Source organism: Lepidothrix coronata, unplaced genomic scaffold (assembly GCF_001604755.1).
Source record: "Lepidothrix coronata isolate B3197 unplaced genomic scaffold, Lepidothrix_coronata-1.0 Scaffold281, whole genome shotgun sequence".
NCBI lineage: Eukaryota > Metazoa > Chordata > Aves > Passeriformes > Pipridae > Lepidothrix > Lepidothrix coronata.
Genome location: NW_016690461.1, coordinates 488824 through 509923, shown reverse-complemented (window position 1 = coordinate 509923; position 21100 = coordinate 488824). Strand labels below are relative to the sequence as shown.

Here is a 21100-nt window from a genome sequence, read left to right as displayed (position 1 = left end):
GGGGGGGGCGGTGCTGGGCAGCGGCGCTGAGCTCAGCCAGGCAAGGCCCGTGGGGCCTCGGGGGGGGGGGTCGGGGTTGGGGGGGGCTCAGCTACATCCAGGGACCTATAAATATTTCACCGCGGCTCCTGCGCCTGTTCCGGGCGCAGCGGGCGGTGGGTAAATACCAGCGCGGCGGGGGGGGAGAGCCGGGGGGGCTGCACTGAGCACCCCAGGGTGGGGGGGACACCGGCAAGACCCACATCCCCATTGTGACAGGGACCCCTGTCCCCAGCCCGGCCCTCCCCGGGGCTGCAGGGCTCTCCCCCGTGCCCCCCCCCCAGCACAGGGGGGTTGCACCCCAGGGATGCCGTGCTGGGCGATGCCACCCAACACGCCCGGCTCGATGCCCCCATGGACACCAGAAAGCTGGAAGGGGGCTGGGGGTCAGCGGGGTCCCCTCCCCAGGCTGGCACTGCCTCAGGGCAAGGCCCCTCTTTGTGGGGGTGCCCCCCGCAGCCCCCCAGCACTCAGCCCTGTCCCCCCAGGGCTCGGCGGACTCCTACACCAGCCGCCCGTCCCTGGACTCCGACGTGTCCCTGGAAGAGGACCGTGAGGGTGCCCGGCGCGAGGTGGAGAGCCAGGCCCAGCAGCAGCTTGAGAGGGCCAAGGTAGGGGTGGGGGGACACCCAGGGCACGGCTGGGGGGGACTGGCAGGGCCTGGGGGTGCTGATTTACCCCCCAACCCCCCCCAGCACAAGCCAGTCGCCTTTGCCGTGCGCACCAATGTCAGCTACTGTGGGGCGCTGGACGAGGAGTGCCCGGTGCAGGGAGCCGCCATCAACTTCGAAGCCAAAGATTTCCTGCACATCAAGGAGGTGAGGTTGGGTGCTGAGGCGGGGGGGAGGGGGGAACAGGGCCAGGGATGCCCCCCCGGTCTCACCCCTGCCCTGTCCTCACCCAGAAATACAGCAATGACTGGTGGATCGGGCGCCTAGTGAAGGAGGGGGGGGACATCGCCTTCATCCCCAGCCCCCAGCGCCTGGAAGCCATGAGGCTCAAGCAGGAGCAAAAAGCCAGGTAGGGATGGGACCCCGCTTCCCCCCGGATCCCTCCTGGGCTGCCCAACTCACCCCCTTCTCCCTCAGGAGAGCTGGCAATGCCTCGGGCCTCGGCGACAGCGGGAGCCGGCGATCGCCTCCCCCCTCCTTAGGTAAGGGCAGGTCTTGGCCCAGGGGGACCCAGAGGGACCCAGGGGGATCCAGGGGGGGCCTCACTTTGCTGTCACCAACCTCTGTGTCTTCTTTCCTCTCCTCAAGCCAAGCAGAAGCAGAAGCAGGTGAGTCCCGGGCACAGGGCCGTGCCCCGGGCAGGGGGAGATGGGGAGGGGGCTGCAGGCAGGGCCAAAGCTGTGGGGTGGGGGCAGAGACACCCCCTCTGCTCCGGTTATGGGGCCGGGGGGGACTCCAGGGCACCGGAGCTCTGTGGAATAGGCTCATCAACCCCTTCCTGGTTGGGGATGGGTGCCCAGGGCACCGACCCCTTCCCGTGTCCGCCTGCAGACGCAGCACATCCCACCCTACGACGTGGTCCCCTCCATGCGGCCCGTGGTGCTGGTGGGGCCCTCACTGAAAGGATACGAGGTATGGGGGGGCTGCGGGGTTGGGGGGAGGCTCGCTGTGCCCTGGGGTGGTGGCTCGTGCCCCTCGTCCCCTCCCTGCCCGTCCCGTGCCGGCAGCGGGCAGATGGCAGGGCCGAGGGCGGCTGGCAGGGCGCCGGGCGGCTGCCACCTCCCTGCCGGTGCCATCTGTCCCGGCTCACCGGGCTGGCGGCCCCGTGGCAGGTCACCGACATGATGCAGAAAGCCCTCTTCGACTTCCTCAAGCACAGATTCGATGGCAGGTGAGACACTCCCTCACGTACCCAGAACCCCCCTCCGTCCGTGGCCCGGGGGTCCCCGGGTGCCCACCGTGTCCCTGTGCCCCCCCCCAGGATCTCCATCACCCACATCACGGCCGACCTGTCCCTGGCCAAGCGCTCCATCCTCAACAACCTGGGCAAGCAGGCGATCCTGGAGCGCTCCACCACCCGCTCCAGCATCGGTGAGGGGCCGGGCTCGCCCCGGGGTGCAGAGACCCCCTGCCAGGGGCCAGCCCAGCCTGACACAGCCCCCCCGTGCCCCCCCCAGCCGAGGTGCAAAGCGAGATCGAGCGGATCTTCGAGCTGGCCAAGTCCCTGCAGCTGGTGGTGCTGGACGCCGACACCATCAACCACCCGGCCCAGCTGGCCAAGACCTCCCTGGCGCCCATCATTGTCTACGTCAAGGTGTCCTCGCCCAAGGTGAGGGGTGACCGTGGCTCTGGGGGGGTCCCGGCTGCCCCCCGTGGTGCCACCACCCCCCTCTCCCCTCCCCAGGTCCTGCAGCGTCTCATCAAGTCGCGGGGGAAGTCGCAGGTGAAGCACCTCAACGTGCAGATGATGGCAGCTGACAAGCTGGTGCAGTGTCCCCCGGTGAGCTGGCCCGTCCCCCCACCCTGGGGATGCCCGGGAGGGTCCCCAAGCCCCCCCCGTGACCCCTTTTACCTACTCTTCCCCCAGGAGCTCTTCGATGTGATCCTGGATGAGAACCAGCTGGAGGACGCCTGCGAGCACCTGGCCGAGTACCTGGAGGTGTATTGGCGGGCCACGCACCACCCCCCACACGCCCCCCACGCTGTCCCCTCGCCCACCGGCCTCCCGGGCCTGCAGGTACCCCCACGGCCCCCTCCCTGCTCCCCACGGCTGCCACAGGGACTGGGGGGGACACACACGGTCCCCCTGCACTGTCCCCAAAGCCCCCTCCCTGTTCCCCACGGGGACCCAGCACAGGGGTCCCCAGACCAGGGTGGGGGGTGCACAGGTCAGGGTTGGGGACACACAGCCCCTCTCCCTGCTCCCCCCGGGGACCCAGCACAGGGAGGGCCGTGCCACCCCCCCGTGCCACCCCTGCAACCCCTCCGTGCCCGCAGAGCCAGCAGCTGCTGGGGGAGCGGGGGGAGCACTCGCCGCTGGAGCACGACAGCCTGATGCCGTCGGACGAGGCCGGGGACACCTCGCCCCAGCCCTGGGGGGCCACGTCCCAGCGCAGCTCCCGGCACCTGGAGGAGGAGGAGGAGTACGGGGACCCCTACCCAGACCTGTACCAGCCCCACCGGCACCACGGCAGCGGCCCCGGGACGCCGGAGCGCCCGGGCGAGCGCAACCACGACAGGAACTGGCAGCGCAGCCGGCCCTGGGCCAAGGACAGCTATTAGGGGTGGGGAGGGGGGGGGGGCACGGCTGGGAACCGGCCCCCCCCGCTCAGAGCCCGGGCGCTGCCCCCCTCGCCCCAGCCCCACGCTGGGGGTGCTCAGACAATCTCCCTCTCGGGGATCTCCTCGGCACCGGCAGCTTCCTCTCGCCCGGGCCCCCCCCCGGGCACGTCTTCAGCCATAAGCACAGAGCTGGGGGGCCCGGCGGCCAGGATGCCCTGGGACCCCCCTCTCCCGAAACGTTTTGGGAAACCTGGGGACAGCCACATGCCTTCTCCCCCCGCCTCAGTGTCCCCCCGGCCCCGCATCGCAGGCTGGCTCATTCCCCGCAGGGCAGCTGCCGTGGACAGTGGGTGCCCCCCCCCCCAAAAAAAGGGTAGGTAAGGGGCACAGGGGGCAGTTTTAGCAGCGTCCCCCACCCCGCACAGACCCGAGGAAGAAGGGGAAGGCGCCCACTCCCCCCCACCGGGGCCTTGCCTGCCCCCTCCCCACCCCTGCATGGGACCCCCGGGAGGAGGGGGCCGCACCACTCGCTTCGCTCTGCATCGATTCCCCCCTGCCCCGACCAGCGCAGCCCAACAGCCCCCCCTCGGGATGGGGGGGGGACACACAGAGGGGCTGCACGGGGTGGGGGGGCTGCTCCACGCCTGCCCCCACCACCCTCCCCCTGCCCACGCTGCCCTCACCGCAGTCACCGCACACTCCTGTAAATACGGCGCCCACCGCCCTCGGCCGGGGGGGCCCGGCGTGGGCTGAGCCCCCCCCGGGGGCCAGCGCTGGTGGGGAGGGGGGGGCAGGGGTGGGGGCCACAGATTTGTTACGATTTCTTTTGTAGAAAGCACTGATTTCCCTGTAATTGGTTTCAGAAACACACGAGTGCTCGGAGGCGCCGGTGTCCGTGTCTGTGGGGAGGGGGGGGACACCTGGTCTGGGGGGTGGAAAGGGACGGTGGTGGTGGGTGCTGAGCACCCAAAAAAACGCCCTTTTGGGCACTGCTGGCTCCTGTCCCCGTGGGAGGTGGCACCCAGGGAAGGGAGAGGACGAGGAGCCAATGCTGGTAACGCCGCTGCCGGTTTATTCCTGCAGCCTGGAGCTTCAGCTACAAAAAACTCCCAAAAAACCCAAAGCACGAGGTGCAGACAGTTCCCAGGACAGCCCAAAAACCAGCCCCGCCCTGGCAGCAGGGAGGAACCGGCCCCCAAACAGCCTCCAGCAGCTCCTCCGCTCCGTGGGGAAGGTGGGGAGGGGGACTGGGGGAACAGGGCGGGTATTTTGGGACAATCCCAGCCCCAGTCTCTGCGTGGGAACAGTCCTGGCTGAGCAGGGAGCTGGGAAAAGAACGGCCACAACAGTCCTGGCAGCCCTGCTGGTCCTGTCGTCCCCAGAGAGGTGACAGAGGGGGCACAGAGGGGCCTCACGCGAAGATGGTCTCCTCCCGCCGCTTCTTGGTGAGGATGGTGCCAGGCTTGTGCTGGGCATCGGGGTGGTTGGCCAGCTCGGGGGGGCAGGAGGACACGGGGCTCTCCAGGATGGCCTGTTTGAGGTCGTAGAACACGGTGGAGTCCTCCTTGGTGAGGAAGGTGATGGCCACGCCGCTCTTCCCCGCTCGGCCCGTCCGCCCGATGCGGTGGATGTAATCTGGGAGAGGGGGCAGGGGGTCAGAAAAGGGCTTGGTGTGGGCAACACTGGGGCTGGGCAAACCTTGCAGCACCAGGACCAAGGCCAGGCACTTCCCACAGCCCCCCCAGTGCGGGCAACACCAGGGCTGGGCACTCCCTGCACCCCCAGCACAGGCAGCACCGGGTCTGGAAACACCCCACAGCCCCCTGGGCCGGGAAACACCCCACAGCCCCCTGGGCCGGGAAACACCCCACAGCACCAGGGCTGGGAAACACCCCACAGCACCAGGGCTGGGAAACACCCCACAGCACCAGGGCTGGGAAACACCCCACAGCACCAGGGCTGGGTGCCCCCCACAGCCCCCTGGGTGCCTCCCAGCCCCCTCAGCCCCTCCCCATCCTCACCCTCGATGTTCTTGGCCATGTCGTAGTTGACCACCATGGAGACGTCGTGGATGTCGATGCCACGTCCGGCCACGTCCGTGGCCACCAGGATGTCCTTGGCCCCGGCCTTGAGGTTGGAGAGGGCGAACTCCCGCTGCTCCTGGCCCTTCCCGCCGTGCAGGGTGCAGGCGTTGTACTGTGGGACGAGGGGGGTCAGTGGGGGCACATCGGGGGGTCCCCGGGCAGGGACAGGGGACACGGGGCTCAGGATGACCCCCCTCCCCAGCCCAGACTCACCCCCATCTTCTCCAGGGACTTGGCCAGCACGTCGCAGCCCTTCTTCTGGTTGACGAAGATGATGATGGGCGGGTCGAAGCCCTGCTCCAGGATGGCCAACAGCTTCTTCCTGCAGAGGAGGAGGAGGAGGGACAGTTGGGCGAGGAGAGGCTGCAGCGGCCCCGCAGAGTCCCCCCCCTCACCCTCAACCCCCTCAGACCACCCCAAAAAGCCCGTCCCGCCCACCTCTTCTCCGACTCGGACATGAGGAAGACCTTCTGCTCCACCCTCTCGTGGGGTTTGCCGGCAGAGCCGATGTAAACCACGGCCGGGCGCCGGAGGTAACTGCGGGCCAGGCGCTCCACCGCCGGCGGCATCGTGGCCGTGAACATCACAGTCTGTGAGGCAACAGGGCAGGGACGTCACCCACGGGGCAGGGACGTCACCCACGGGGCAGGGACATCACCCATGGGGCAGGGACGTCACCCACGGGGCAGGAATGTCCCCCCATAGGGCAGGAACATCCCCCTGCAGGACAGGAACACTCCCCGTGGAACAGTAACATCTTGCATAGAACAAGAATGTCCCCCCCCTGGGCACGAACACACTTTGTGGGGCAAAACCATCACCCCACAAAGCAAAAACATGCCCCCACAATGCTAAAACATCTCCCCCGTGGAGCAAGAACATCCTTTGTGCTGTGGGAACATCCCTAGTGGGGCAGGAACCCCTTCCCCAAACCCCTCCTCACCCCACGAACCCCCACACGACGCCCCCTCAGCCCCCCCTGCCCGTGCCCACCTGTCTGTACTTGTGCTTGCCCGACTCGAAGTTGGCCAACATCTTCTCGGGGTCCTCGGCCTCGTCGGTGTCGGGTTTCTGGTTGGTGACTGGCATGTGCTCCAGGATCTTCTGCACGTCGGGCTCGAAGCCCATGTCGATCATGCGATCGGCCTCGTCCAGCACCACGTAGGTGCAGCGGCTCAGCACCAGGTACCGGTTCTCCAGCACGTCGATGAGCCGGCCCGGCGTGGCAATCACGATCTGGGGGGGCATGGGGGGGTCAGTGGGGCAGCCCTGGGGCTGAGCCGCCCCTCCAGGCCCCCCCAGTGCTGCCCCAGCCCACCTCGCAGCCCATGCGCAGGCGGAAGCCCTGGTCCTCGCGGGAGATGCCGCCGATCACGGCCACTGTGCGGATGCCCAGGGGTTTCCCGAATTTGATGGTTTCCTCCTCGATCTGCTGGGCCAGCTCGCGGGTGGGGGCCAGGATGATGGCGTAGGGCCCCTGGTCCGACTCCTCGATGCTGCAGTGTAGGGGGAGGGGGACAGACGTGTCACCCACGGTGACACCACGTGAGCCTGTCCACTGCACAGTCACCCTGCCCTGTCCCCCATCCCCTCCAGTGTCACCCTGCCACCCCGCCCCATCCCCTTCACAGCATCACCACATCATCCCACCTCATCCCCCGTCCCCTCCAGCCTTACCCTGCCGCTCCATCCCTTCAGCAATGTCACCCTGTCACCCTGTCCTACCCCCTCTGCAGTGTCATCACCACATTACCCTGTCTCCCCCTCCCGGGGGCAGCATTCCCCCGCCATGTGCCCTCACCGGTCGATTTTGGGCAGGGTGGTGATCCACACGAGCAGTGGGATCAGGAATGCCGCCGTCTTGCCGCTGCCGGTCTCGGCCACGCCGATGATGTCCCGGTTCTGCAGCCCGATGGGGATGGCCTGGCGCTGGATCGGGGTCGGCTCCTGCCAGGGGAAAGCGGGTTGGGAGCAGAACTCTCCCTCCTCCCCCTCCCCACACCCCTGACGACCCCTTTTCCCCCCTCCCAGCCCCCTCCGGGGCCCCCCTCCCTGTGCCCACCTTGTATCCGCACTTGTCGATGACCTCCAGGATGTGGGGGGGCAGGGAGGAGTCCTTCCAGGAGCGGATGGGGTTGGGGATCTTGCCCCCCTTGGTGGTGATGCTGTAATCCTCCCGGAAGATGCGCCAGTCCCTGTCCGTCATCTCGTCCAGCTTCTTCTGGGACCAGTGTCGGTCGTCCCAGCGCTGCTTGGCCTCCTTCTTCCTCAGCTTCCGCAGCCGGGCCCTGGCCAGGGGCAGGAGGGGATGGGGAGGTGGGAAGGGGGACAAGGAACCGGGATGGGGCTCACCCTGTGCCTCTGGAATCCTCCCGCCCCCTCCCACAGGACCTGCCGCATCCCAGCGCCGCCCCCAGCTCCCCACCCTGGCCAAGCAGAGCCAGCCAGGACCCCCCCCACACCCCTCAGCACCCTCCCAGCTCCCACCCCAAAATCCTCACTCCTCCTGCTCCTTCTCCTCCAGCGTCCTCCTCTTCTCCATCAGGTCCCCGTAGAACCGCGACTGCTCCCGCTTCTGCTGCTTCAGGTCGATGCCCGCGATGAAGCCGCGGCCCAGCAGCTGCACCTGGTGCCTCTCCTTGTACCTGGAGCAGGGGGGGAGCATCAGGGGCTGCCCTGCACCCCTCAGGGGCACCCCCAGCCCCGGGCACGCCCCGCACTCACAGGGGGTTGTAGTCGATGGAGGTGTCCTCGGACGCGTCCCACTCGAACACGAACTTGCGGTCGTTGAGGTGCCGCGTGCGCCGGCGCTTCTTCACCCCGCCGAGGTACCGCTCCTGCGGGACCCCAGGGTCAGCGGGACCCCCCCGGGCACCCTCCCGGCCCCCAGCCCGGCCCCCAGCCCCACCTTGATGGCGTGGAGCTCTTTGCTCTTGTCCTTCTCCTCCCGGATCTTCTGCCTGCCCTCCTCGTCCTCGGTGCCGTTGGTCTCCCGCTCCATGCGCTCCCGGCGCTCCCGGCGCTCGCGCTCCTGGGGGTCTTCTGGGGAGCAGGGGAAGGGGCTCAGAGCCAGCACAGCCCCCTGGGGAGGGCGAGAGCTCCAGGGGGTGACCCCTTACCCAGCATCTTCCTCCCCATCTCCTGGAACTGTTTCCTCTTCTTCCTCTCCTCCTCCAGCAGCCGCTGCCGCTCCTCCACCTCCTGCTGCCGCCGCCGCAGGGCCTCGGCCTCCCGCTCTGCCTTGGACAGGAACTTGGGCTGGGGGGTCACACAGGAAGGGTCACACCGGGCCTGGCTGCAATCCCCACGCTGCTGGGGGTCCCTCCAGACCTCTCCACTCCCCCCCCCCGGGTCCCCCAGCCCTCCCCTGTCCCTCCCAGGGGTCCCCCAACCCTCCCCGCTCCTTCTTGGAGTCCTCCAGGCCTCCCCAGTCCCTCACAAGGGTCCCACCCAGGCCTTCCCCATTTGCTTCTGGGATTTGTCTGTTCCCCCCAAAGCCCCCCAGGTTTCCCCACTCCTTCCTCGGGTCCCTCTGTTCCCTCCCCAGGCCTCTCCTCTCCCTTCCAGAGTCCTTCTGCACCCCCTGAGTCCTTCAACCCTCTCTCCTGGGGACCCCTCTGTGTACCCCAATCTTCCCCATTCCCTCCAAGGGTCCTTCTGCTCCCTCCTGGGGGTCCCCCAGTCCTCCCCCTCTCCCTTCTGGGTCTCCACAGCCCCCCAGTGCCCCCCCTGGGTCCATCCCTTCACCCCTTGGGCCCCCCTCAGCTCCCCCCACTCCCTCCCGGGTTCCCCTTCCCCGGTGTCCCCTGAAACATCCCCAGCCCTGGCACAAGGAAGAGGCTCCTGTTCTCGCTCCCACCTTGGCTTCTGCCTCCTCTTCCGCCTTTTTCTTCGCCAGCAGCTCCTCCAAGGACAGGGGCTGTGCCTGGAAACGGGGCTGGATGTCAGCACCACCCCCAGGGACCTGGATCCCCCTGGAGCCATTTCCAGTCGAGCCCCATCCTCACCTTCTCCTTCTTCAGGGCATTCTCCTCCTCCTCCTCTGCCTTCCGTGCGTCCCGGTCCTTCCGGGACTTGGAGTCCTTCCCCCTGCCCGGGGACAAACTTCCCGGGAAAACAGCACAGAATCAGGCACCAGACACATCCCCAGGGAATCCCCATCTCTGGGGGGCTTAGGAGAGAGCAGGGACCCCTCCAAAAACCCACCTGGATCTCTTCCTGTCCTTGTCCCGCCGGTGCCCATCCTTGTCCCGATCCCGCTCCTTCTTGCCCCGGTCACGGTCCCGCTCCTTGTGCCGCCGATCCCTGAGGGACGGGGAGGGGTCACAGCGCGGTCCCACCCGCACCCCAGACTCCTCCGTCAAAGCTCTTCCCCAAAACCCCACGGAGCCGTGGCCCCCCCTCACCTCTCCGTGGACTTGGAGCGGGACCGAGAGCGGGAGCGGCTCCTTCGCCGGTCCCGGGATCGGTGTCGCTTTCTGTCCTTGGTCGGGGAGCCCTTGCGGTCCCGGTCGCGCTCCCGGTCCCGTTCCCGGTCCGGGGAGCGGGAGCGTTTCCTCTCCTCCTTCACCGGGGACGCGTCCCGGTCCTTCTTGTCCGCCAGTTCTCCGGCCATCTGCGGGGAGGGGTCAGCGGGGGGGACCGGGGAGGGCTGGGAGACCCCCACGGAGGGTACGAGGAGGGCTGGGGGTCACGGGGAGGGAGCAGAGGGACCCCGGGGAGGCTGAGGGAGACCCTGGGGGACCCCCAAGAAGGACCGGGGAGGTCTTGAAGGACCCAGAGGGAGCACAGAGGGACCTCCAGGAAGGACCTGGGGGGGCAGAGAAGAACCCCCAGGAAGGACCGACCAGGGCAGGGGGACCCAGAGGGCCCCAAGAAGGGGACGTGGAGGGCAAGAGGACCCGGGGGGGGTTGGCAGAGGAGCCCCCAAAGGGCTCGGGGGGACGCGGCGCACCAGGCACTCCAGGCCCCGCCCGCGGTGCCCGGTACCGGGGCTCAGCCCGGCGCGGCGGTAGCGGGGTCCTGCAGCCCCCGGGTGCCGCGGAGGTCCCTCCCGGTGGTCTCCGGCCCCCTCCCGGTGGTGCCCGGTCCCCGCTCACCCCGCCAGCCTCGGGCTCAGCGTCGCCGCTCCGCCACCGCCGCCGCCATGTCCGCCGGGGCCGCGGGGCACGCCGGGACGGCGCGGGACTACAACTCCCGGCAGCCTCTGCGCGGGAGAAACTACAACTCCCGGCAACCCCCGCGCTGTCAAAGCACCGCCGCGCCCCGCGATCCCTCCGCCGCCCCCGCCGTCGGGAATGAGTCCCCCGGTCAGTGTCCCCGCGGCCCGGCAGCCCCCAAAGTGCCCACGGTCGGTGTACCCGCGCTCCCTGAATCCCGCCTGGAGCTCCTGCGTGCCCCCATGAGTCCTCCCCGGGTTGGTGTCACTGAACCCCCCCAAAGGGTCAGTGTCTCTGTGTACCCCAAAACCCTACAGGGACCTCTCCAGTCACTGTCCTGTTCCTACGTACCCCAAATCCCCAGAGATGCCCCCAGGAAAGTGATCCCGCATCCCTGTGACCCCTAAGCCGCCAGAGACCCCCAGATCAGCATCCCTGCAGGAGCCTCACACCCCCACTGAACCCCCATTCCCAAGCTGAAATTCCCAAGCAGAGTCGGGGGGGGCCATTTTGGGGTACCCAGGGGTCCCCCACCCCCCCACATCAGTGTCCCCATCCCCAGTGACCCCCAAAACCACCTCCCCAAAACCCACAACCCCCCCAAAAAGGCCACACCAGGCAGAGCTGCACATAGGCGGGTGTTATATTTCTGATAATAAATAAGCTTTTTAAGAACACTGACATGGAACAGAGACACCCCTCCCACCCCAGACAGTCCATAAAACAACCCCCCCCAGCACTCCCCAACCCGCCGGGGTCCCCCCAGGGCCAAGCAGTGGATGAGGGGTGGGGAAAACAGGATGAGTCCATGGATGAGCCCCATGATGTGCCCCCCAAATCCCACAGGGACGTCCCAGGACTGTGTCCCCGTGTCCCTGTGCACCCCAAACCCCACAGGGACGTCCCCGGGTTAGTGTTTCCAGGGTTCTGTGCACCCCAAACCCCACAGGGACCCAGGTGCTGAGCAGCCCCCCAGACCCCCCTCCCCACAGGGGCAGCCCCCCCGGCCGGGGGCTGGCAGGGCAATGGTGTGATGGGGGGGCAGCAGCACCCCCTCCTCCTCAGGGGGTGGTGGGTCCAGGGCCCTGTCCAGCCCCCCCCATCCCACCCTGGGGACTCGGGAGGGGGCTGGAAGGGGAGGAGGGTCATTCCTGTCCCCCCCCCTTCACATGACAGAGCAGCTTTTTGCCTTTTCCTTCTTGAAGGTGTTGGAGATGAGCTCGGAGCGGCTGGGCAGGTGCAGGAGTCTCTTGGAGAGGCTGCGGGGGGGGCTCTGGGGGGGCTGCTGGGGGGCTCTGCTGAGGCAGAGGCCGGACACGGTCCGGAAGATGCTGTGGACGCTCTTCTCCGAGGTGAAGGCCGAGCACTCCAGGTACCCCTCGGCTCCCAACTGCCTGGCCATGGCACAGCCCTGGGAGCAGCCCCGTGTCAGACCACTGGCACTACCCCAGCCCGCCCCCCCCGGCCCCCCATGGGGCCCCCCCGACCTGCTCGTAGGAGATGGGGGCCTGTTTCTGGTGCGAGAGCTCCAGGAGGGTGCTCAGGTCTGTCCTCAGGTCCGTCTTGCAGCCGATGAGCAGCACCCGCGTGTTGGGGCAATAGTCCAGGATTTCTGTCTTCCACTGCGGGGTGGGAGCTGCCGTCAGGGAGAGGGGACCCCAAAACCCTCTTCCCGCCCCCCAGGTCAGTGCACCCCAAACACCACAGGGTTGGTGTCCCCACAGCCCTGTGTACCCCAAACCCTGCAGGAAACTCCTGGGACAATGTCCCTGAGCCCCACAAACGCTGCAGGGATCCCCCTCCCCACATGGTGTCCCCACGTCCCTGTGCACCCCAAACCCCCCAGGGGCCTCCTGGGTCAGCGTCCCCACATCCCTGAGCCCCCCCAGACCCCCCAGGGACCCTGTCCCACCTTCTTGGCGGCGCTGTCGAGGGTCTCGGGGCGGCTGATGTCGAAGCAGAGCAGGACGGCGTCCGAGTCGCTGTAGCAGAGGGGCCTCACGTTGTCATAGTAGGGGGAGCCTGGGGGGTGTGGAGGGGGTGTCACCTCTCAACCCCCCCCCAGAGGGACACAGGGACTCAGGCAGGGGGTGCTGGCAAAGGGACACGGCCCCGTTCCTGCCTGGGGGGGGGGCTCACAGGTCTAGACCCCCCCCAAAAGGGGCAGAGTCCCCCCAAAAGGGACGGGGGGGCACACAGTTCTAGAGCCCCCCAAAACAGACACAGCCCCCCTCCTGCCCAGGGTGGAGGGCACAGCTCTAGAGCCCCCCCCAAAAACCACACACAGCCCTCCAAAAGGGACGGAGGGGGCACACAGCTCTAGAACCCCCCAAAATAGACGCAGCCCCCCTCCTGCCCGGGGTGGGGGCACAGTTCCGGAGCCCCCCCAAAGCGCCACCCCCGTCCCCGCAGCCCATCGAACGCATCGCGCCTTAACGAGGCACCGGGAAATGGATCCCGCGGTGTTTATGTAACAGCCTCCCCACCCCCCGCGTTTTGGGGAGCCCCGCCAGCACCGAGGGGTGTCTGGGGGGGGAGGCAGCCGGGAGAGGGGTGGGGGGGCTGCCACCCCCGCGGGGTCCCCGGGGACACGGAGCCACCGGCACCGCACCGGGGACTGCGGGGGACGCGGGGCGGGGGGCGTCCGTGGGGTGTAGGGGGTGCCCCCGCCCCCCCTCGCCCCCCAAAAGGCCTCGGAGGGGGTTTCGCAGCCCAGACGCTCCGTGCACGGAATAGCAAAGAGGCTGCGCCAGCGCATCGCCATGGCAACCGGGGACCGGCGGGGACCCCCCCGCCAGGGGGGACACTGCAGCACCGGGCAGGGCTGCCCCGACCCCCCCCGACCCCTCCCGGACTCCCCACCTTTCGGGGTGCCCCGGGAGGAGCAGCACCGGAATCGCCCATACCCCCCCCCCCCCCCCGTTCACAGGCAGAGCGCGGGGGGCACCCTGAGCTCCCTCTGGGGGGCTCGGCGGGGTGGGGGACCCCCCAAAGGAAGGGGCTCAGCCCTGTGTGACCCCCTCCCGTCTGTGTCTGTGCCCCCACCGGGGGGTCGGTCCCTGTGCCCCCCGGACTCAGGGATGCGACCGCAGACCCGAAGCCCCCCCAGGGGTCCCCACTGCGGCCAACAAGCCCCCCCTTGCTGGGACCTCAAAACACCGCAGGGACCGCACTGGGCCCACTAGGCCCCCCCTTCAAGGACTCCAAAACACCTCCGGGACCCCAAAAAACATCCCCAGGACGCCACTGCGGCCACCAATCCCCCCCCGCTGCAGGGACCCCAAAACACCCCCGGGACCCCAATACACCCCACTGTAGGGACGCCCCCACTGCAGCCCCCCTCAAACCGCAGTCCTACAACCCCCCGAGCCCCCAGACCACCAAACACCTCCATCACCCCCACCGGGACCGGGGCTGCACTCCCGGTACCGGAGCCCCCCGTACATGCACCGCGTGTCCCCTCCCGGTACCGGAGGTGTCCCAGAGGCTCAGCTCCACCCGCTGCTCCTCGCTGGCCAGACACGCCGTGTAGTTCTCAAACACGGTGGGCACGTACGTCTGCAACGGCACCGGCACCGTCAGCGCCCGCTCCGGTCCAGCCACCCGGTGCGCGGCGCCGGCTCCCGGTGGCTGCCCCGGCTCACCTCGGGGTAGCAGTCCTTGGCCAGCACCTGCAGCATGGCCGTTTTGCCGCACTGCACGTCGCCCACCAGCACCAGCTTGCAGCGGGCCGGGGCGGCCGGTGCCGGCCTCCGCTCCCGCATGGCGGCGGCACCGCGCGCGAAAAACTCCCCACACGCTCCCGCCCGCCCACCGCCCTGCGCCCCGCCGCCGCAGGGACCTTATATACGCCGCCGCCGCCGCCGGGCCCCGCCCACGGCGGCGCCCGCCCGCCAATCACCGCGGGGGCACCGGGAGCGTCGGCCAATGGCGGAGAGGTGGGACCCGCGGGACCCGCTCCGGTCCGCCAGGGGGCGCCCGCGCGGGTGAGGGCGGAAGTTGGAGCGCTGGGAGCGGAAGTGGCCGTTGCTGGGAGACCGGTGGGACGCGGGAGCGGGGCCGGTACCGGGAGGGGGGACCCCAAAAATGGGGGGATGGAGGGTTCTGGAGGGGCAGATGGGGGTGGGCAGAGGGCGATGAGGCCGAGGGGTCCTTGGACGGGGAGAGGGGGGATGAACAGGGGGAAACGGGCCTGGGTGGGCCCTGGAGGGGCCACCACTGAGCCCCCCCCGAGCGTCCCCCCACCCCTACCAACGGATCCCAGGTCCAGCCATGGCGGGGGCCCGTCCCGGCGCCCCCGGGGCGGCCGAGGCCGAGCTGCTGCTGCTGCAGAGCCAAGCGCTGGCCGAGGAGGAGGCGGCCAAGACCAGGAGGGAGCTGCTCACCCGCTTCCTGCAGGTCCGGGACCCCACTGCAGCGACGCCCCCACTGCAACCCCCACCAAACCTCCAGGACCCCTCCAGGGATCCCCCAGCCCCCTTTTCCCCTGCTCAACCCCATATCCAGCCCCCCCGAGCTCACCCCCATCTCCTTCCCCAGCCCCCCATTGCCCCTTGCCCACTCCCATCTCCCCCTCCAGGACCCTCCAGGCCCGTTTTCCCCCCACCCATCTCCATCTCTCCCTCCAGAGATCCCCAGGCTCATTCCAATCTCCCCACCACACCCTTCCCAGCCCCCCATTGCCCCCTGCCCACCCCCATCTCCCCCTCCGAGCTCCCCTAAGCCCATTTCCCCCCAGCTCACCCCCATCTCCAGACCTGCCACCCCCTCCCACTCCAAGCCCCCCAAACCACCTTCCCCCAGCCAATACCCCCATCACCCCGGGTGGGCAGCCCCCCTGCCACACCTCCCCGGCCCCCCCCGCAGGACAAGCTGTCCCGGGAGCAGCAGCTCAGCACGGGGGGGCTCCACAAGCTGCGGACGCTGTGGCGCTCGGCGCTGCGGCACGCCAAGGACCAGGAGCTGCGCGGGGACATCGAGACCCTCAGCCAGACCTTCTCCCAGGTCATGGACTGCAAGGACGCCGTCATCGAGGTGGCTGCGGGGCCGGCGGGGCCGGGGGGGGGCGCAGGGGACGCTTGTGACCCCCCCCCAAACTCCACAGGCGCTGCTGAGGGAGCTGGAGGAGGCGGAGGAGCAGCAGAGCCGTGCCCTGCGCAGCCACCTGAGCCTCACGGACCAGCTGCTGCAGCTCCAGCGCTGCCGCCTGGGCTACCTGGAGGAGGGGTTTGCTGCCCAGGTGGGCGCCCTGAAGGCAGAGTTTGAGGCTGAGAGGTGCGGGATTTCTGGGGGGAGAAGGGGGACGGGGCAGCAGTGGCGCCCGGGGGGTGTCCCAGGGTGAGGCTGAGCCTCTGCCGGGGAGGGAACCCCTGTGCCCCCTGTGTGTCCCTGCAGGAGAACCATCCTGAAGCAGCAGGAGTGGGAAAGCTGGTGTCTGGAGGACATGGTGCTGGCCACGGAGCAGGACCACGCCAGGACCGACCAGGAGGCCACGCTGGGCTTCCAGAGCGCCCGGGACGACATCAAAAGCAAGGCAGGGGCAGGAGGGAGCAGCCAGGGGGCTTTAGAGCTGGAGAGGGAGGTCTGGGGGCGGCAGGTCACCCCCTGTGTGTCCCCAGAGCTGGCAGGAGCAGCAGTACAGCCGCCTGCAGCTGGTGGGGAGGCTGGAGGGGCTGTGGAAGCAGATCCAGAAGGCCCGGCAGAGCTACAACGAGGCCACGGAGCACAAGATGGCCGAGTTCAAGGAGCTGCTGAGGAAGTGCGAGAGGAGCTCCCGGGAGATCGAGGAGCAGTCGCAGAAGCTGCAGAAGCTCCAGGTTTTGGCAGGGAGCTGGGTGGCTGTGGGAGCAGGGACACCCCTGCCCACTGCTCGCTTCCCATGGAAGCACAGAGCTGCTGAGGTTGGAAAAGCCTCCAAGGCCATCGAGTCCAGCCATTAACCGGGAGGTGACAATGGGCTGGGTTAAGCAGGGGCCTCCCAAAGAGCTTGTGCTGCAGCACCTGAGCTGTGGCTCATAAAATCATGGAATCGTTAAGGCTGGAAAAGCCTCTGAGACCATCAAGTCCAACCATCAACCCAACACTACCAAGGCCACCACTAAGCTATATCCAGCCATTATTTGAACACTCCCAGGGGACAGCACATCCACCACTGCCCTGACCAGCCCATTCCAGTGCCCCGCCAGCCTTCCCACGAGGGAATTTTCCCCGGCACCCAACTCCCTGTTCCACCAGGACACGGTGGCGGCCACCAGGGCCCAGATCGTGGCTCACGCCCGGGAGAGCGAGGAGCAGATCCAGCGGGCACGGGAGGGGAAGGAAGAGGCCCTGCGGCAGCTCCAGGAGCTCCGCAAGGAGGTGACCCGGGCGGTGGCCACGGCTCGCGCCGACCTGGCCACGCTCAGCTGCCAGAGCGGGGCCGCCCTCAAGGCGCTGCTGCGGGTGGTGGAGAAGGTGAGCCTGGCAGTGCCGAGGGGGGACATCCCGGTGTCCCGGTGTCCCCTCCCACCTGCCCTTCCCCGTGTTACCCCCCCGCCAGGCCCAGCGCATCCTGCGCCTGGCCGAGATGTGCCGCAGGCTGGAGACGGAGGAGGAGAAGGTGCTGCCCTTCTACCCCTCCTCGCTGGCCGAGGGGGAGCTGCAGGACGCCCGCAGAGTCCTGGAGGAGCCCCCCGTGGAGCCCCTGGCACAGGTGAGGAGGCACTGCCCGGAGGTCCTGGATGTGCCCACAGGGAACAAGGGTCGGGATCCGGCCCTGAGGACCCCCCGGCTCTCGTCCCTGCCTCCCCCCAGGCCGCACAGGACTACGTGGGGCTGGAGCGGTTCTGGCAGCGGTTCAACAAGGCGAAGCTGGAGGAGAAGGTGCTGGAGCGGACACGGGCAGCCCTGGCAAACAGGAACCGGCACCTGCGGGAGCTGCTCCAGCAGTACCTGGCGGGGGTCTCAGTCAGCCGGAAGGTGCTCAAAGACCTCGACCCCCTCCTCGCCACCAAGCAAGAGCCACGTCCCCAGAAATGAGCCCCGAGCTGGGGCGGGGCCACGCTCGGGGACATCAGGACACCCCGAGAGCCTCCAGGGAGGGGTCACCCCCCCAGACCCCGTCCTCAGCTCTGCTGGCTCCAGCTGAGACCCCCACGGGCAAACCAGGGACCTGCCTGGTGCCTGGGGACACCAGGGACTGTCACTGCCTGGAGATGCCATAAAAGAGCAAAACTGCCCAAAAATGTGCTCCAGGGTCTTATTTCTGGGATTCACTGAGCGGGGGGGGCTCTGTCACCTTCCACTCAGGTCTGACGTGACCCACCAAGGCCCTGGAGCAGGCAGGGAGCTGGGGGGGTGCACAGCCCCTTCCCACTGCTCCATCCCCACCACTGTCCCGGTCAGAGCAGCCACAGATACCGAGGGGAAGGTTTTATTTCTTTTTGGCTTTGTTCCTCTTCTCCTCCTTCAGCTTTTTCTTGGAGAGCTTGGGGCTGCTGGCCTTGCGGTACAGGTGGAACCCGATGAGCCCCAGCAGCGCCGGCACCAGCCCCAGGCACAGCAGTGGCACCACCTCGTTCACCACCTTCTGCCAGTAACTGGCCCGGGACAGCCCCACCAGCTCCACCTCAAACCGCAGCACCGCGTCACCTGCGAGGGGGGCACGGCCTGAGCGGGGGCCACGGCGGCTTGGGGGGGACCCCATGGGGACCCCGAGGGCTGCACTCACCTGGGATGGTGGGGGGGGAGCCCCGCTTGCCGTAGGCCAGGTGAGGGGGGATGATGGCTCTGCGCTTCTCCCTGCCACGGGGACACCGTCGGTGCCACGTGGTGGGGACACGGTGGGGGGACGCTGCCCACCCCCGTGCCCCCCATCCCCGCTTACCCCACACACATGTCCAGCAGACTCTGCTCCAGGCCTGCAGGAGAGCGGGGAGAGGGGTGAGCCGGGCTGGCCGGGGGCACCCTGGGTACCCCGATCCCCCCACCCCGGTCCCACAGCCCCCACTCACCGGGGATCACTTGGCGCTTGCCCAGCTCCACCTGGAGCGGGTCCCGGCTCAGGGAGGAGTCGATGATCCGCCCATCCTCCAGGGTGCCCTGCGGGACACACGGACACAGTCACAGCCCTGGTCACCCCTGGGGATGCAACCCTGATGCTTTCTCCATGCGGGTCCCAGTATCATCCCACTCCTGCTCTGGTGCTGATCCCAGTGCCCACCCTGTGCCATCCCTGTGCTGATCCCAGTTCCGGTGTCCCCCACTGTGCCACCCCCCTGCCATCCTGGGGACATCCCCTCTGCTTGCAGTGCCAAGGCCATTTTCAGGGCAATCCTCAGGCTGATCCCAGTGCCAACCATGCCCACACTAGGGTTCAACCACACCAGCCCCAGTGCCACCCCTGTGCCTTCCCAGGTTCTCCCCCAGAGCCCACCCCAGTGCCATCCCCAGGCCGCCAACCCCAGTGCTACCCCTGTGCCAGTCCAGGTGCCACCCAGAGCCCATCCTGGGGCCGTCCCCATCCCAGTTCCAGTGCCACTCTGGCGTCGCCCCCATGCCCACCCTTGTGCCGTCCCCGTGCCCACCCCGGTGCCACCCCTACACTCACTCCGGTACCACCACGGTGACACCACAGTGTCCACCCCGGTACCACCCCCGGTACCGCCCCGGTGCCGGCCGAGCCCCCCCCCGTGCCGGTGCCCCCCGCCCCGCCCGCGGGAGCGCAGTGCTGACGTGTTCCTCCCGCCGCCCGCCCGCACCGTGTAGTGGATGTGCACCGTGTCCCCCGGCGCCGACAGCTCCGTGCAGCCCTCGGGGGGGGCCACCTGCAACGGGGGGGGTCACTGGGAGCCGGGACGGGGCCCCCTCGCCTCGGGGTCCGCGCACCCCCCGTGCCCACGTGTCCCCCGAGCGCTCCGCGAACCGGACTCTCCCCCCGGCTCCCCCGTCCTCCCGGCGCGCCGTGTTCCTCCCCGCAGCCCGGTCCTCCCCGTGCCCCCCCGCGGCAGTCCGGTCCTCCCGGTGCCCCCCGGCTCGCACTCATTCCGCAGCCCGGTCCTCCCGGTACGCTGTGCCCCCCCCGCCCCCCGTGCCCAGGCCGGGCGCTCCGGTGCCCCCCGAGCAACAGCGTCCCGCGGGTGCCCCGTTCCCCGCCGGTGCCTCCGTCCTCCGCCAGCGTCCCGCCGGTGCCCCGCCGGTCCCAGCTCCCCGCCCCAAGGGGCCGCGGGGGTCCCCGGTGCCTCCCGGTTCTCCCGCCCCTTCCCGGTGCTCACAATGGTCTCCAGCCGCAGCTCCCGGGCGCCGGTTTCGGTTTCGCTCTCGGCGGCGCGGGCGAGCGGCGGCGGCGGCAGCAGCAGCGCCAGGAGCAGCAGCGCGGCGGGGGACGGCATGGCCGGGCTGGCGGCGGAGGAACCGGGACCGGCACCGGGACCGCCCTTCCCGCCCCGGGCCCCTCCCCCGGGACCGCCCCCCGCCCCGGGACCGGCCCCGGGACGGGCACCCGCGGCTGCCCCCGGGCCCCGGCGGGGTCGAGGGACAGGGGGGTCCCCGGGACTGGCCGCTCTGTCGGTGCCCGGTGCCACGCGTGCGCTCCGGTGCCACCCGGTGCCACCTGGTGCCAGCCGGTGCCACCGGTTGCCACCCAGCCCGGCCGGCACCGAGGTCCGGCTCTGCCCGGGCACTATCCCGGGCAGCAGGTCCCGGGGAGCGTCATGGTGGAGGTCCGGGTGGGGGTCCGGGAGGGGTTCGGGAGCCGGGGGCTCGTTCCCCGGGTACAGCTCCCGGTGTCCCGTCGCCGCCGGTGCCAGCAGGCGGCAGCACCGCCCGGGGAAACCGGCGCCCACCGGGACCCGGGACCCCCCCCCAGCCCCCGGCGGGTGCAGAGCATCCCTTCTCCTGGCACCCCAGCGTCCCTTCCAGCTCCCGGCCGTGCCCAACAAGAGAAGCCGAGCCCGAACGGGGGACCCGGCGGCTCGATTAGGGCCCGGTGGGACCGAATTTGCCCCAAACGTCGCCGTCCCTGTGCCTGGGGGTCCCCAGCCCGCAGAGTCCCCCCGGTTTGAGGGGGTCACATCGGCACGCGGATCCCTCGCCCCGTGCCAGCAGTGACGGCCCCGCTGCCAGCAGTGGTGGCACTGGCCCCGGTGCAGCTCCCGGACGGTGGCCCCGTTGACGCCGGTGGTGGCCCCGGTGCAGCTCCTGGACGACGGCATCGGCACGCCGGCCCCACCGGCGCACCCACATACCAGCCCCGGTTGCCGAGAGGTGGGGAAGCCGGGCTGGCGGCGGGGCCCGGGGCGCTAATGGGATTAGGGGCGCCGGGTCAGCCCCCGCCGCACAAAGCCCTCGGTCCGGCCGGTGGGAACGCGCCGGTGCCGGCTCCGCTGCCCCCCCCACCGGGGAGCCCCGGTCACTGCCACTGCAGCCCCCCGGTGTCATCTCTGCGGCTCCCACCCACCGGGGAGCCCCGGACACCCCCAGTCTGACCCCCCCGTGTCATCATCACAGCCAAGAGCAGCCCCCCAGGCAGCAGCCCAGAGGGGACACGGGGGTGGGGATGGCAGCGCTGGCTCCAAATGCGACTCAGCCCCCCCTTGACTTACGGGGG

The 21100-nt window shown here is 69.4% G+C and overlaps 6 protein-coding genes across 10 annotated transcripts in view; 2 read left to right on the top strand and 4 right to left on the bottom strand.

Moving 5' to 3' along the window:
• The window catches only part of CACNB3 (calcium voltage-gated channel auxiliary subunit beta 3), a 7064-nt gene extending 2964 nt beyond the window's left edge, over positions 1-4100 (top strand). Inside the window, exons 3-14 of the mRNA XM_017836685.1 lie at positions 528-650; positions 735-857; positions 944-1059; positions 1128-1192; positions 1299-1318; positions 1542-1622; positions 1823-1881; positions 1972-2081; positions 2168-2319; positions 2395-2490; positions 2578-2727; positions 2988-4100. Coding sequence (XP_017692174.1) covers positions 528-650; positions 735-857; positions 944-1059; positions 1128-1192; positions 1299-1318; positions 1542-1622; positions 1823-1881; positions 1972-2081; positions 2168-2319; positions 2395-2490; positions 2578-2727; positions 2988-3272 — 1380 coding nt within the window. The 3' untranslated portion in view covers positions 3273-4100. The remainder of the gene's footprint in view (positions 1-527; positions 651-734; positions 858-943; positions 1060-1127; positions 1193-1298; positions 1319-1541; positions 1623-1822; positions 1882-1971; positions 2082-2167; positions 2320-2394; positions 2491-2577; positions 2728-2987) is intronic.
• Positions 4101-4327: 227 nt separating this feature from the next.
• On the bottom strand, positions 4328-10530 carry DDX23 (DEAD-box helicase 23). 2 transcript variants are annotated; one of them, XM_017836683.1, is made up of 17 exons: positions 10456-10530; positions 9763-9971; positions 9563-9661; positions 9364-9460; positions 9216-9281; positions 8476-8614; positions 8265-8398; positions 8081-8193; positions 7858-8001; positions 7419-7644; positions 7158-7303; positions 6675-6852; positions 6350-6592; positions 5795-5946; positions 5570-5678; positions 5294-5468; positions 4328-4907 (listed from the first exon to the last, which is right to left on the bottom strand). In XM_017836683.1, the coding sequence occupies exons 2-17, from the start codon at positions 9969-9971 to the stop codon at positions 4684-4686; spliced, it is 2454 nt and encodes an 817-aa protein (XP_017692172.1). In that variant the 5' UTR covers positions 10456-10530; the 3' UTR covers positions 4328-4683. The 2 variants fall into 2 exon arrangements, with proteins under 2 accessions (XP_017692172.1, XP_017692173.1); XM_017836684.1 differs by having other exon boundaries at positions 8265-8395.
• A 610-nt stretch (positions 10531-11140) lies between these two features.
• On the bottom strand, positions 11141-14322 carry RND1 (Rho family GTPase 1). Its single transcript, XM_017836621.1, has 5 exons — positions 14160-14322; positions 13986-14073; positions 12428-12537; positions 12003-12137; positions 11141-11926 (listed from the first exon to the last, which is right to left on the bottom strand). Exons 1-5 carry the CDS (start codon positions 14277-14279, stop codon positions 11681-11683), a joined length of 699 nt encoding a protein of 232 aa, XP_017692110.1. The 5' UTR covers positions 14280-14322; the 3' UTR covers positions 11141-11680.
• Positions 14323-14512: 190 nt separating this feature from the next.
• On the top strand, positions 14513-17727 carry CCDC65 (coiled-coil domain containing 65). Of its 4 annotated transcripts, none has more exons than XM_017836626.1 (9): positions 14513-14555; positions 14780-14913; positions 15382-15549; positions 15620-15754; positions 15910-16048; positions 16134-16331; positions 16750-16968; positions 17054-17206; positions 17308-17727. In XM_017836626.1, exons 2-9 carry the CDS (start codon positions 14788-14790, stop codon positions 17715-17717), a joined length of 1548 nt encoding a protein of 515 aa, XP_017692115.1. In that variant the 5' UTR covers positions 14513-14555; positions 14780-14787; the 3' UTR covers positions 17718-17727. The 4 variants fall into 4 exon arrangements, with proteins under 4 accessions (XP_017692115.1, XP_017692116.1, XP_017692119.1 ...); XM_017836627.1 differs by having other exon boundaries at positions 14554-14577; XM_017836630.1 differs by lacking the exon at positions 14513-14555 and having other exon boundaries at positions 14628-14913.
• A 185-nt stretch (positions 17728-17912) lies between these two features.
• Positions 17913-19883, bottom strand: FKBP11 (FK506 binding protein 11). Its single transcript, XM_017836625.1, has 6 exons — positions 19767-19883; positions 19254-19319; positions 18507-18594; positions 18380-18413; positions 18224-18294; positions 17913-18144 (listed from the first exon to the last, which is right to left on the bottom strand). Exons 1-6 carry the CDS (start codon positions 19881-19883, stop codon positions 17927-17929), a joined length of 594 nt encoding a protein of 197 aa, XP_017692114.1. The 3' UTR covers positions 17913-17926.
• Positions 19884-20801: 918 nt separating this feature from the next.
• Positions 20802-21100, bottom strand: part of ARF3 (ADP ribosylation factor 3) — a 6757-nt gene continuing 6458 nt past the window's right edge. The window contains exon 5 of the mRNA XM_017836614.1: positions 20802-20876. Coding sequence (XP_017692103.1) covers positions 20802-20876 — 75 coding nt within the window. The remainder of the gene's footprint in view (positions 20877-21100) is intronic.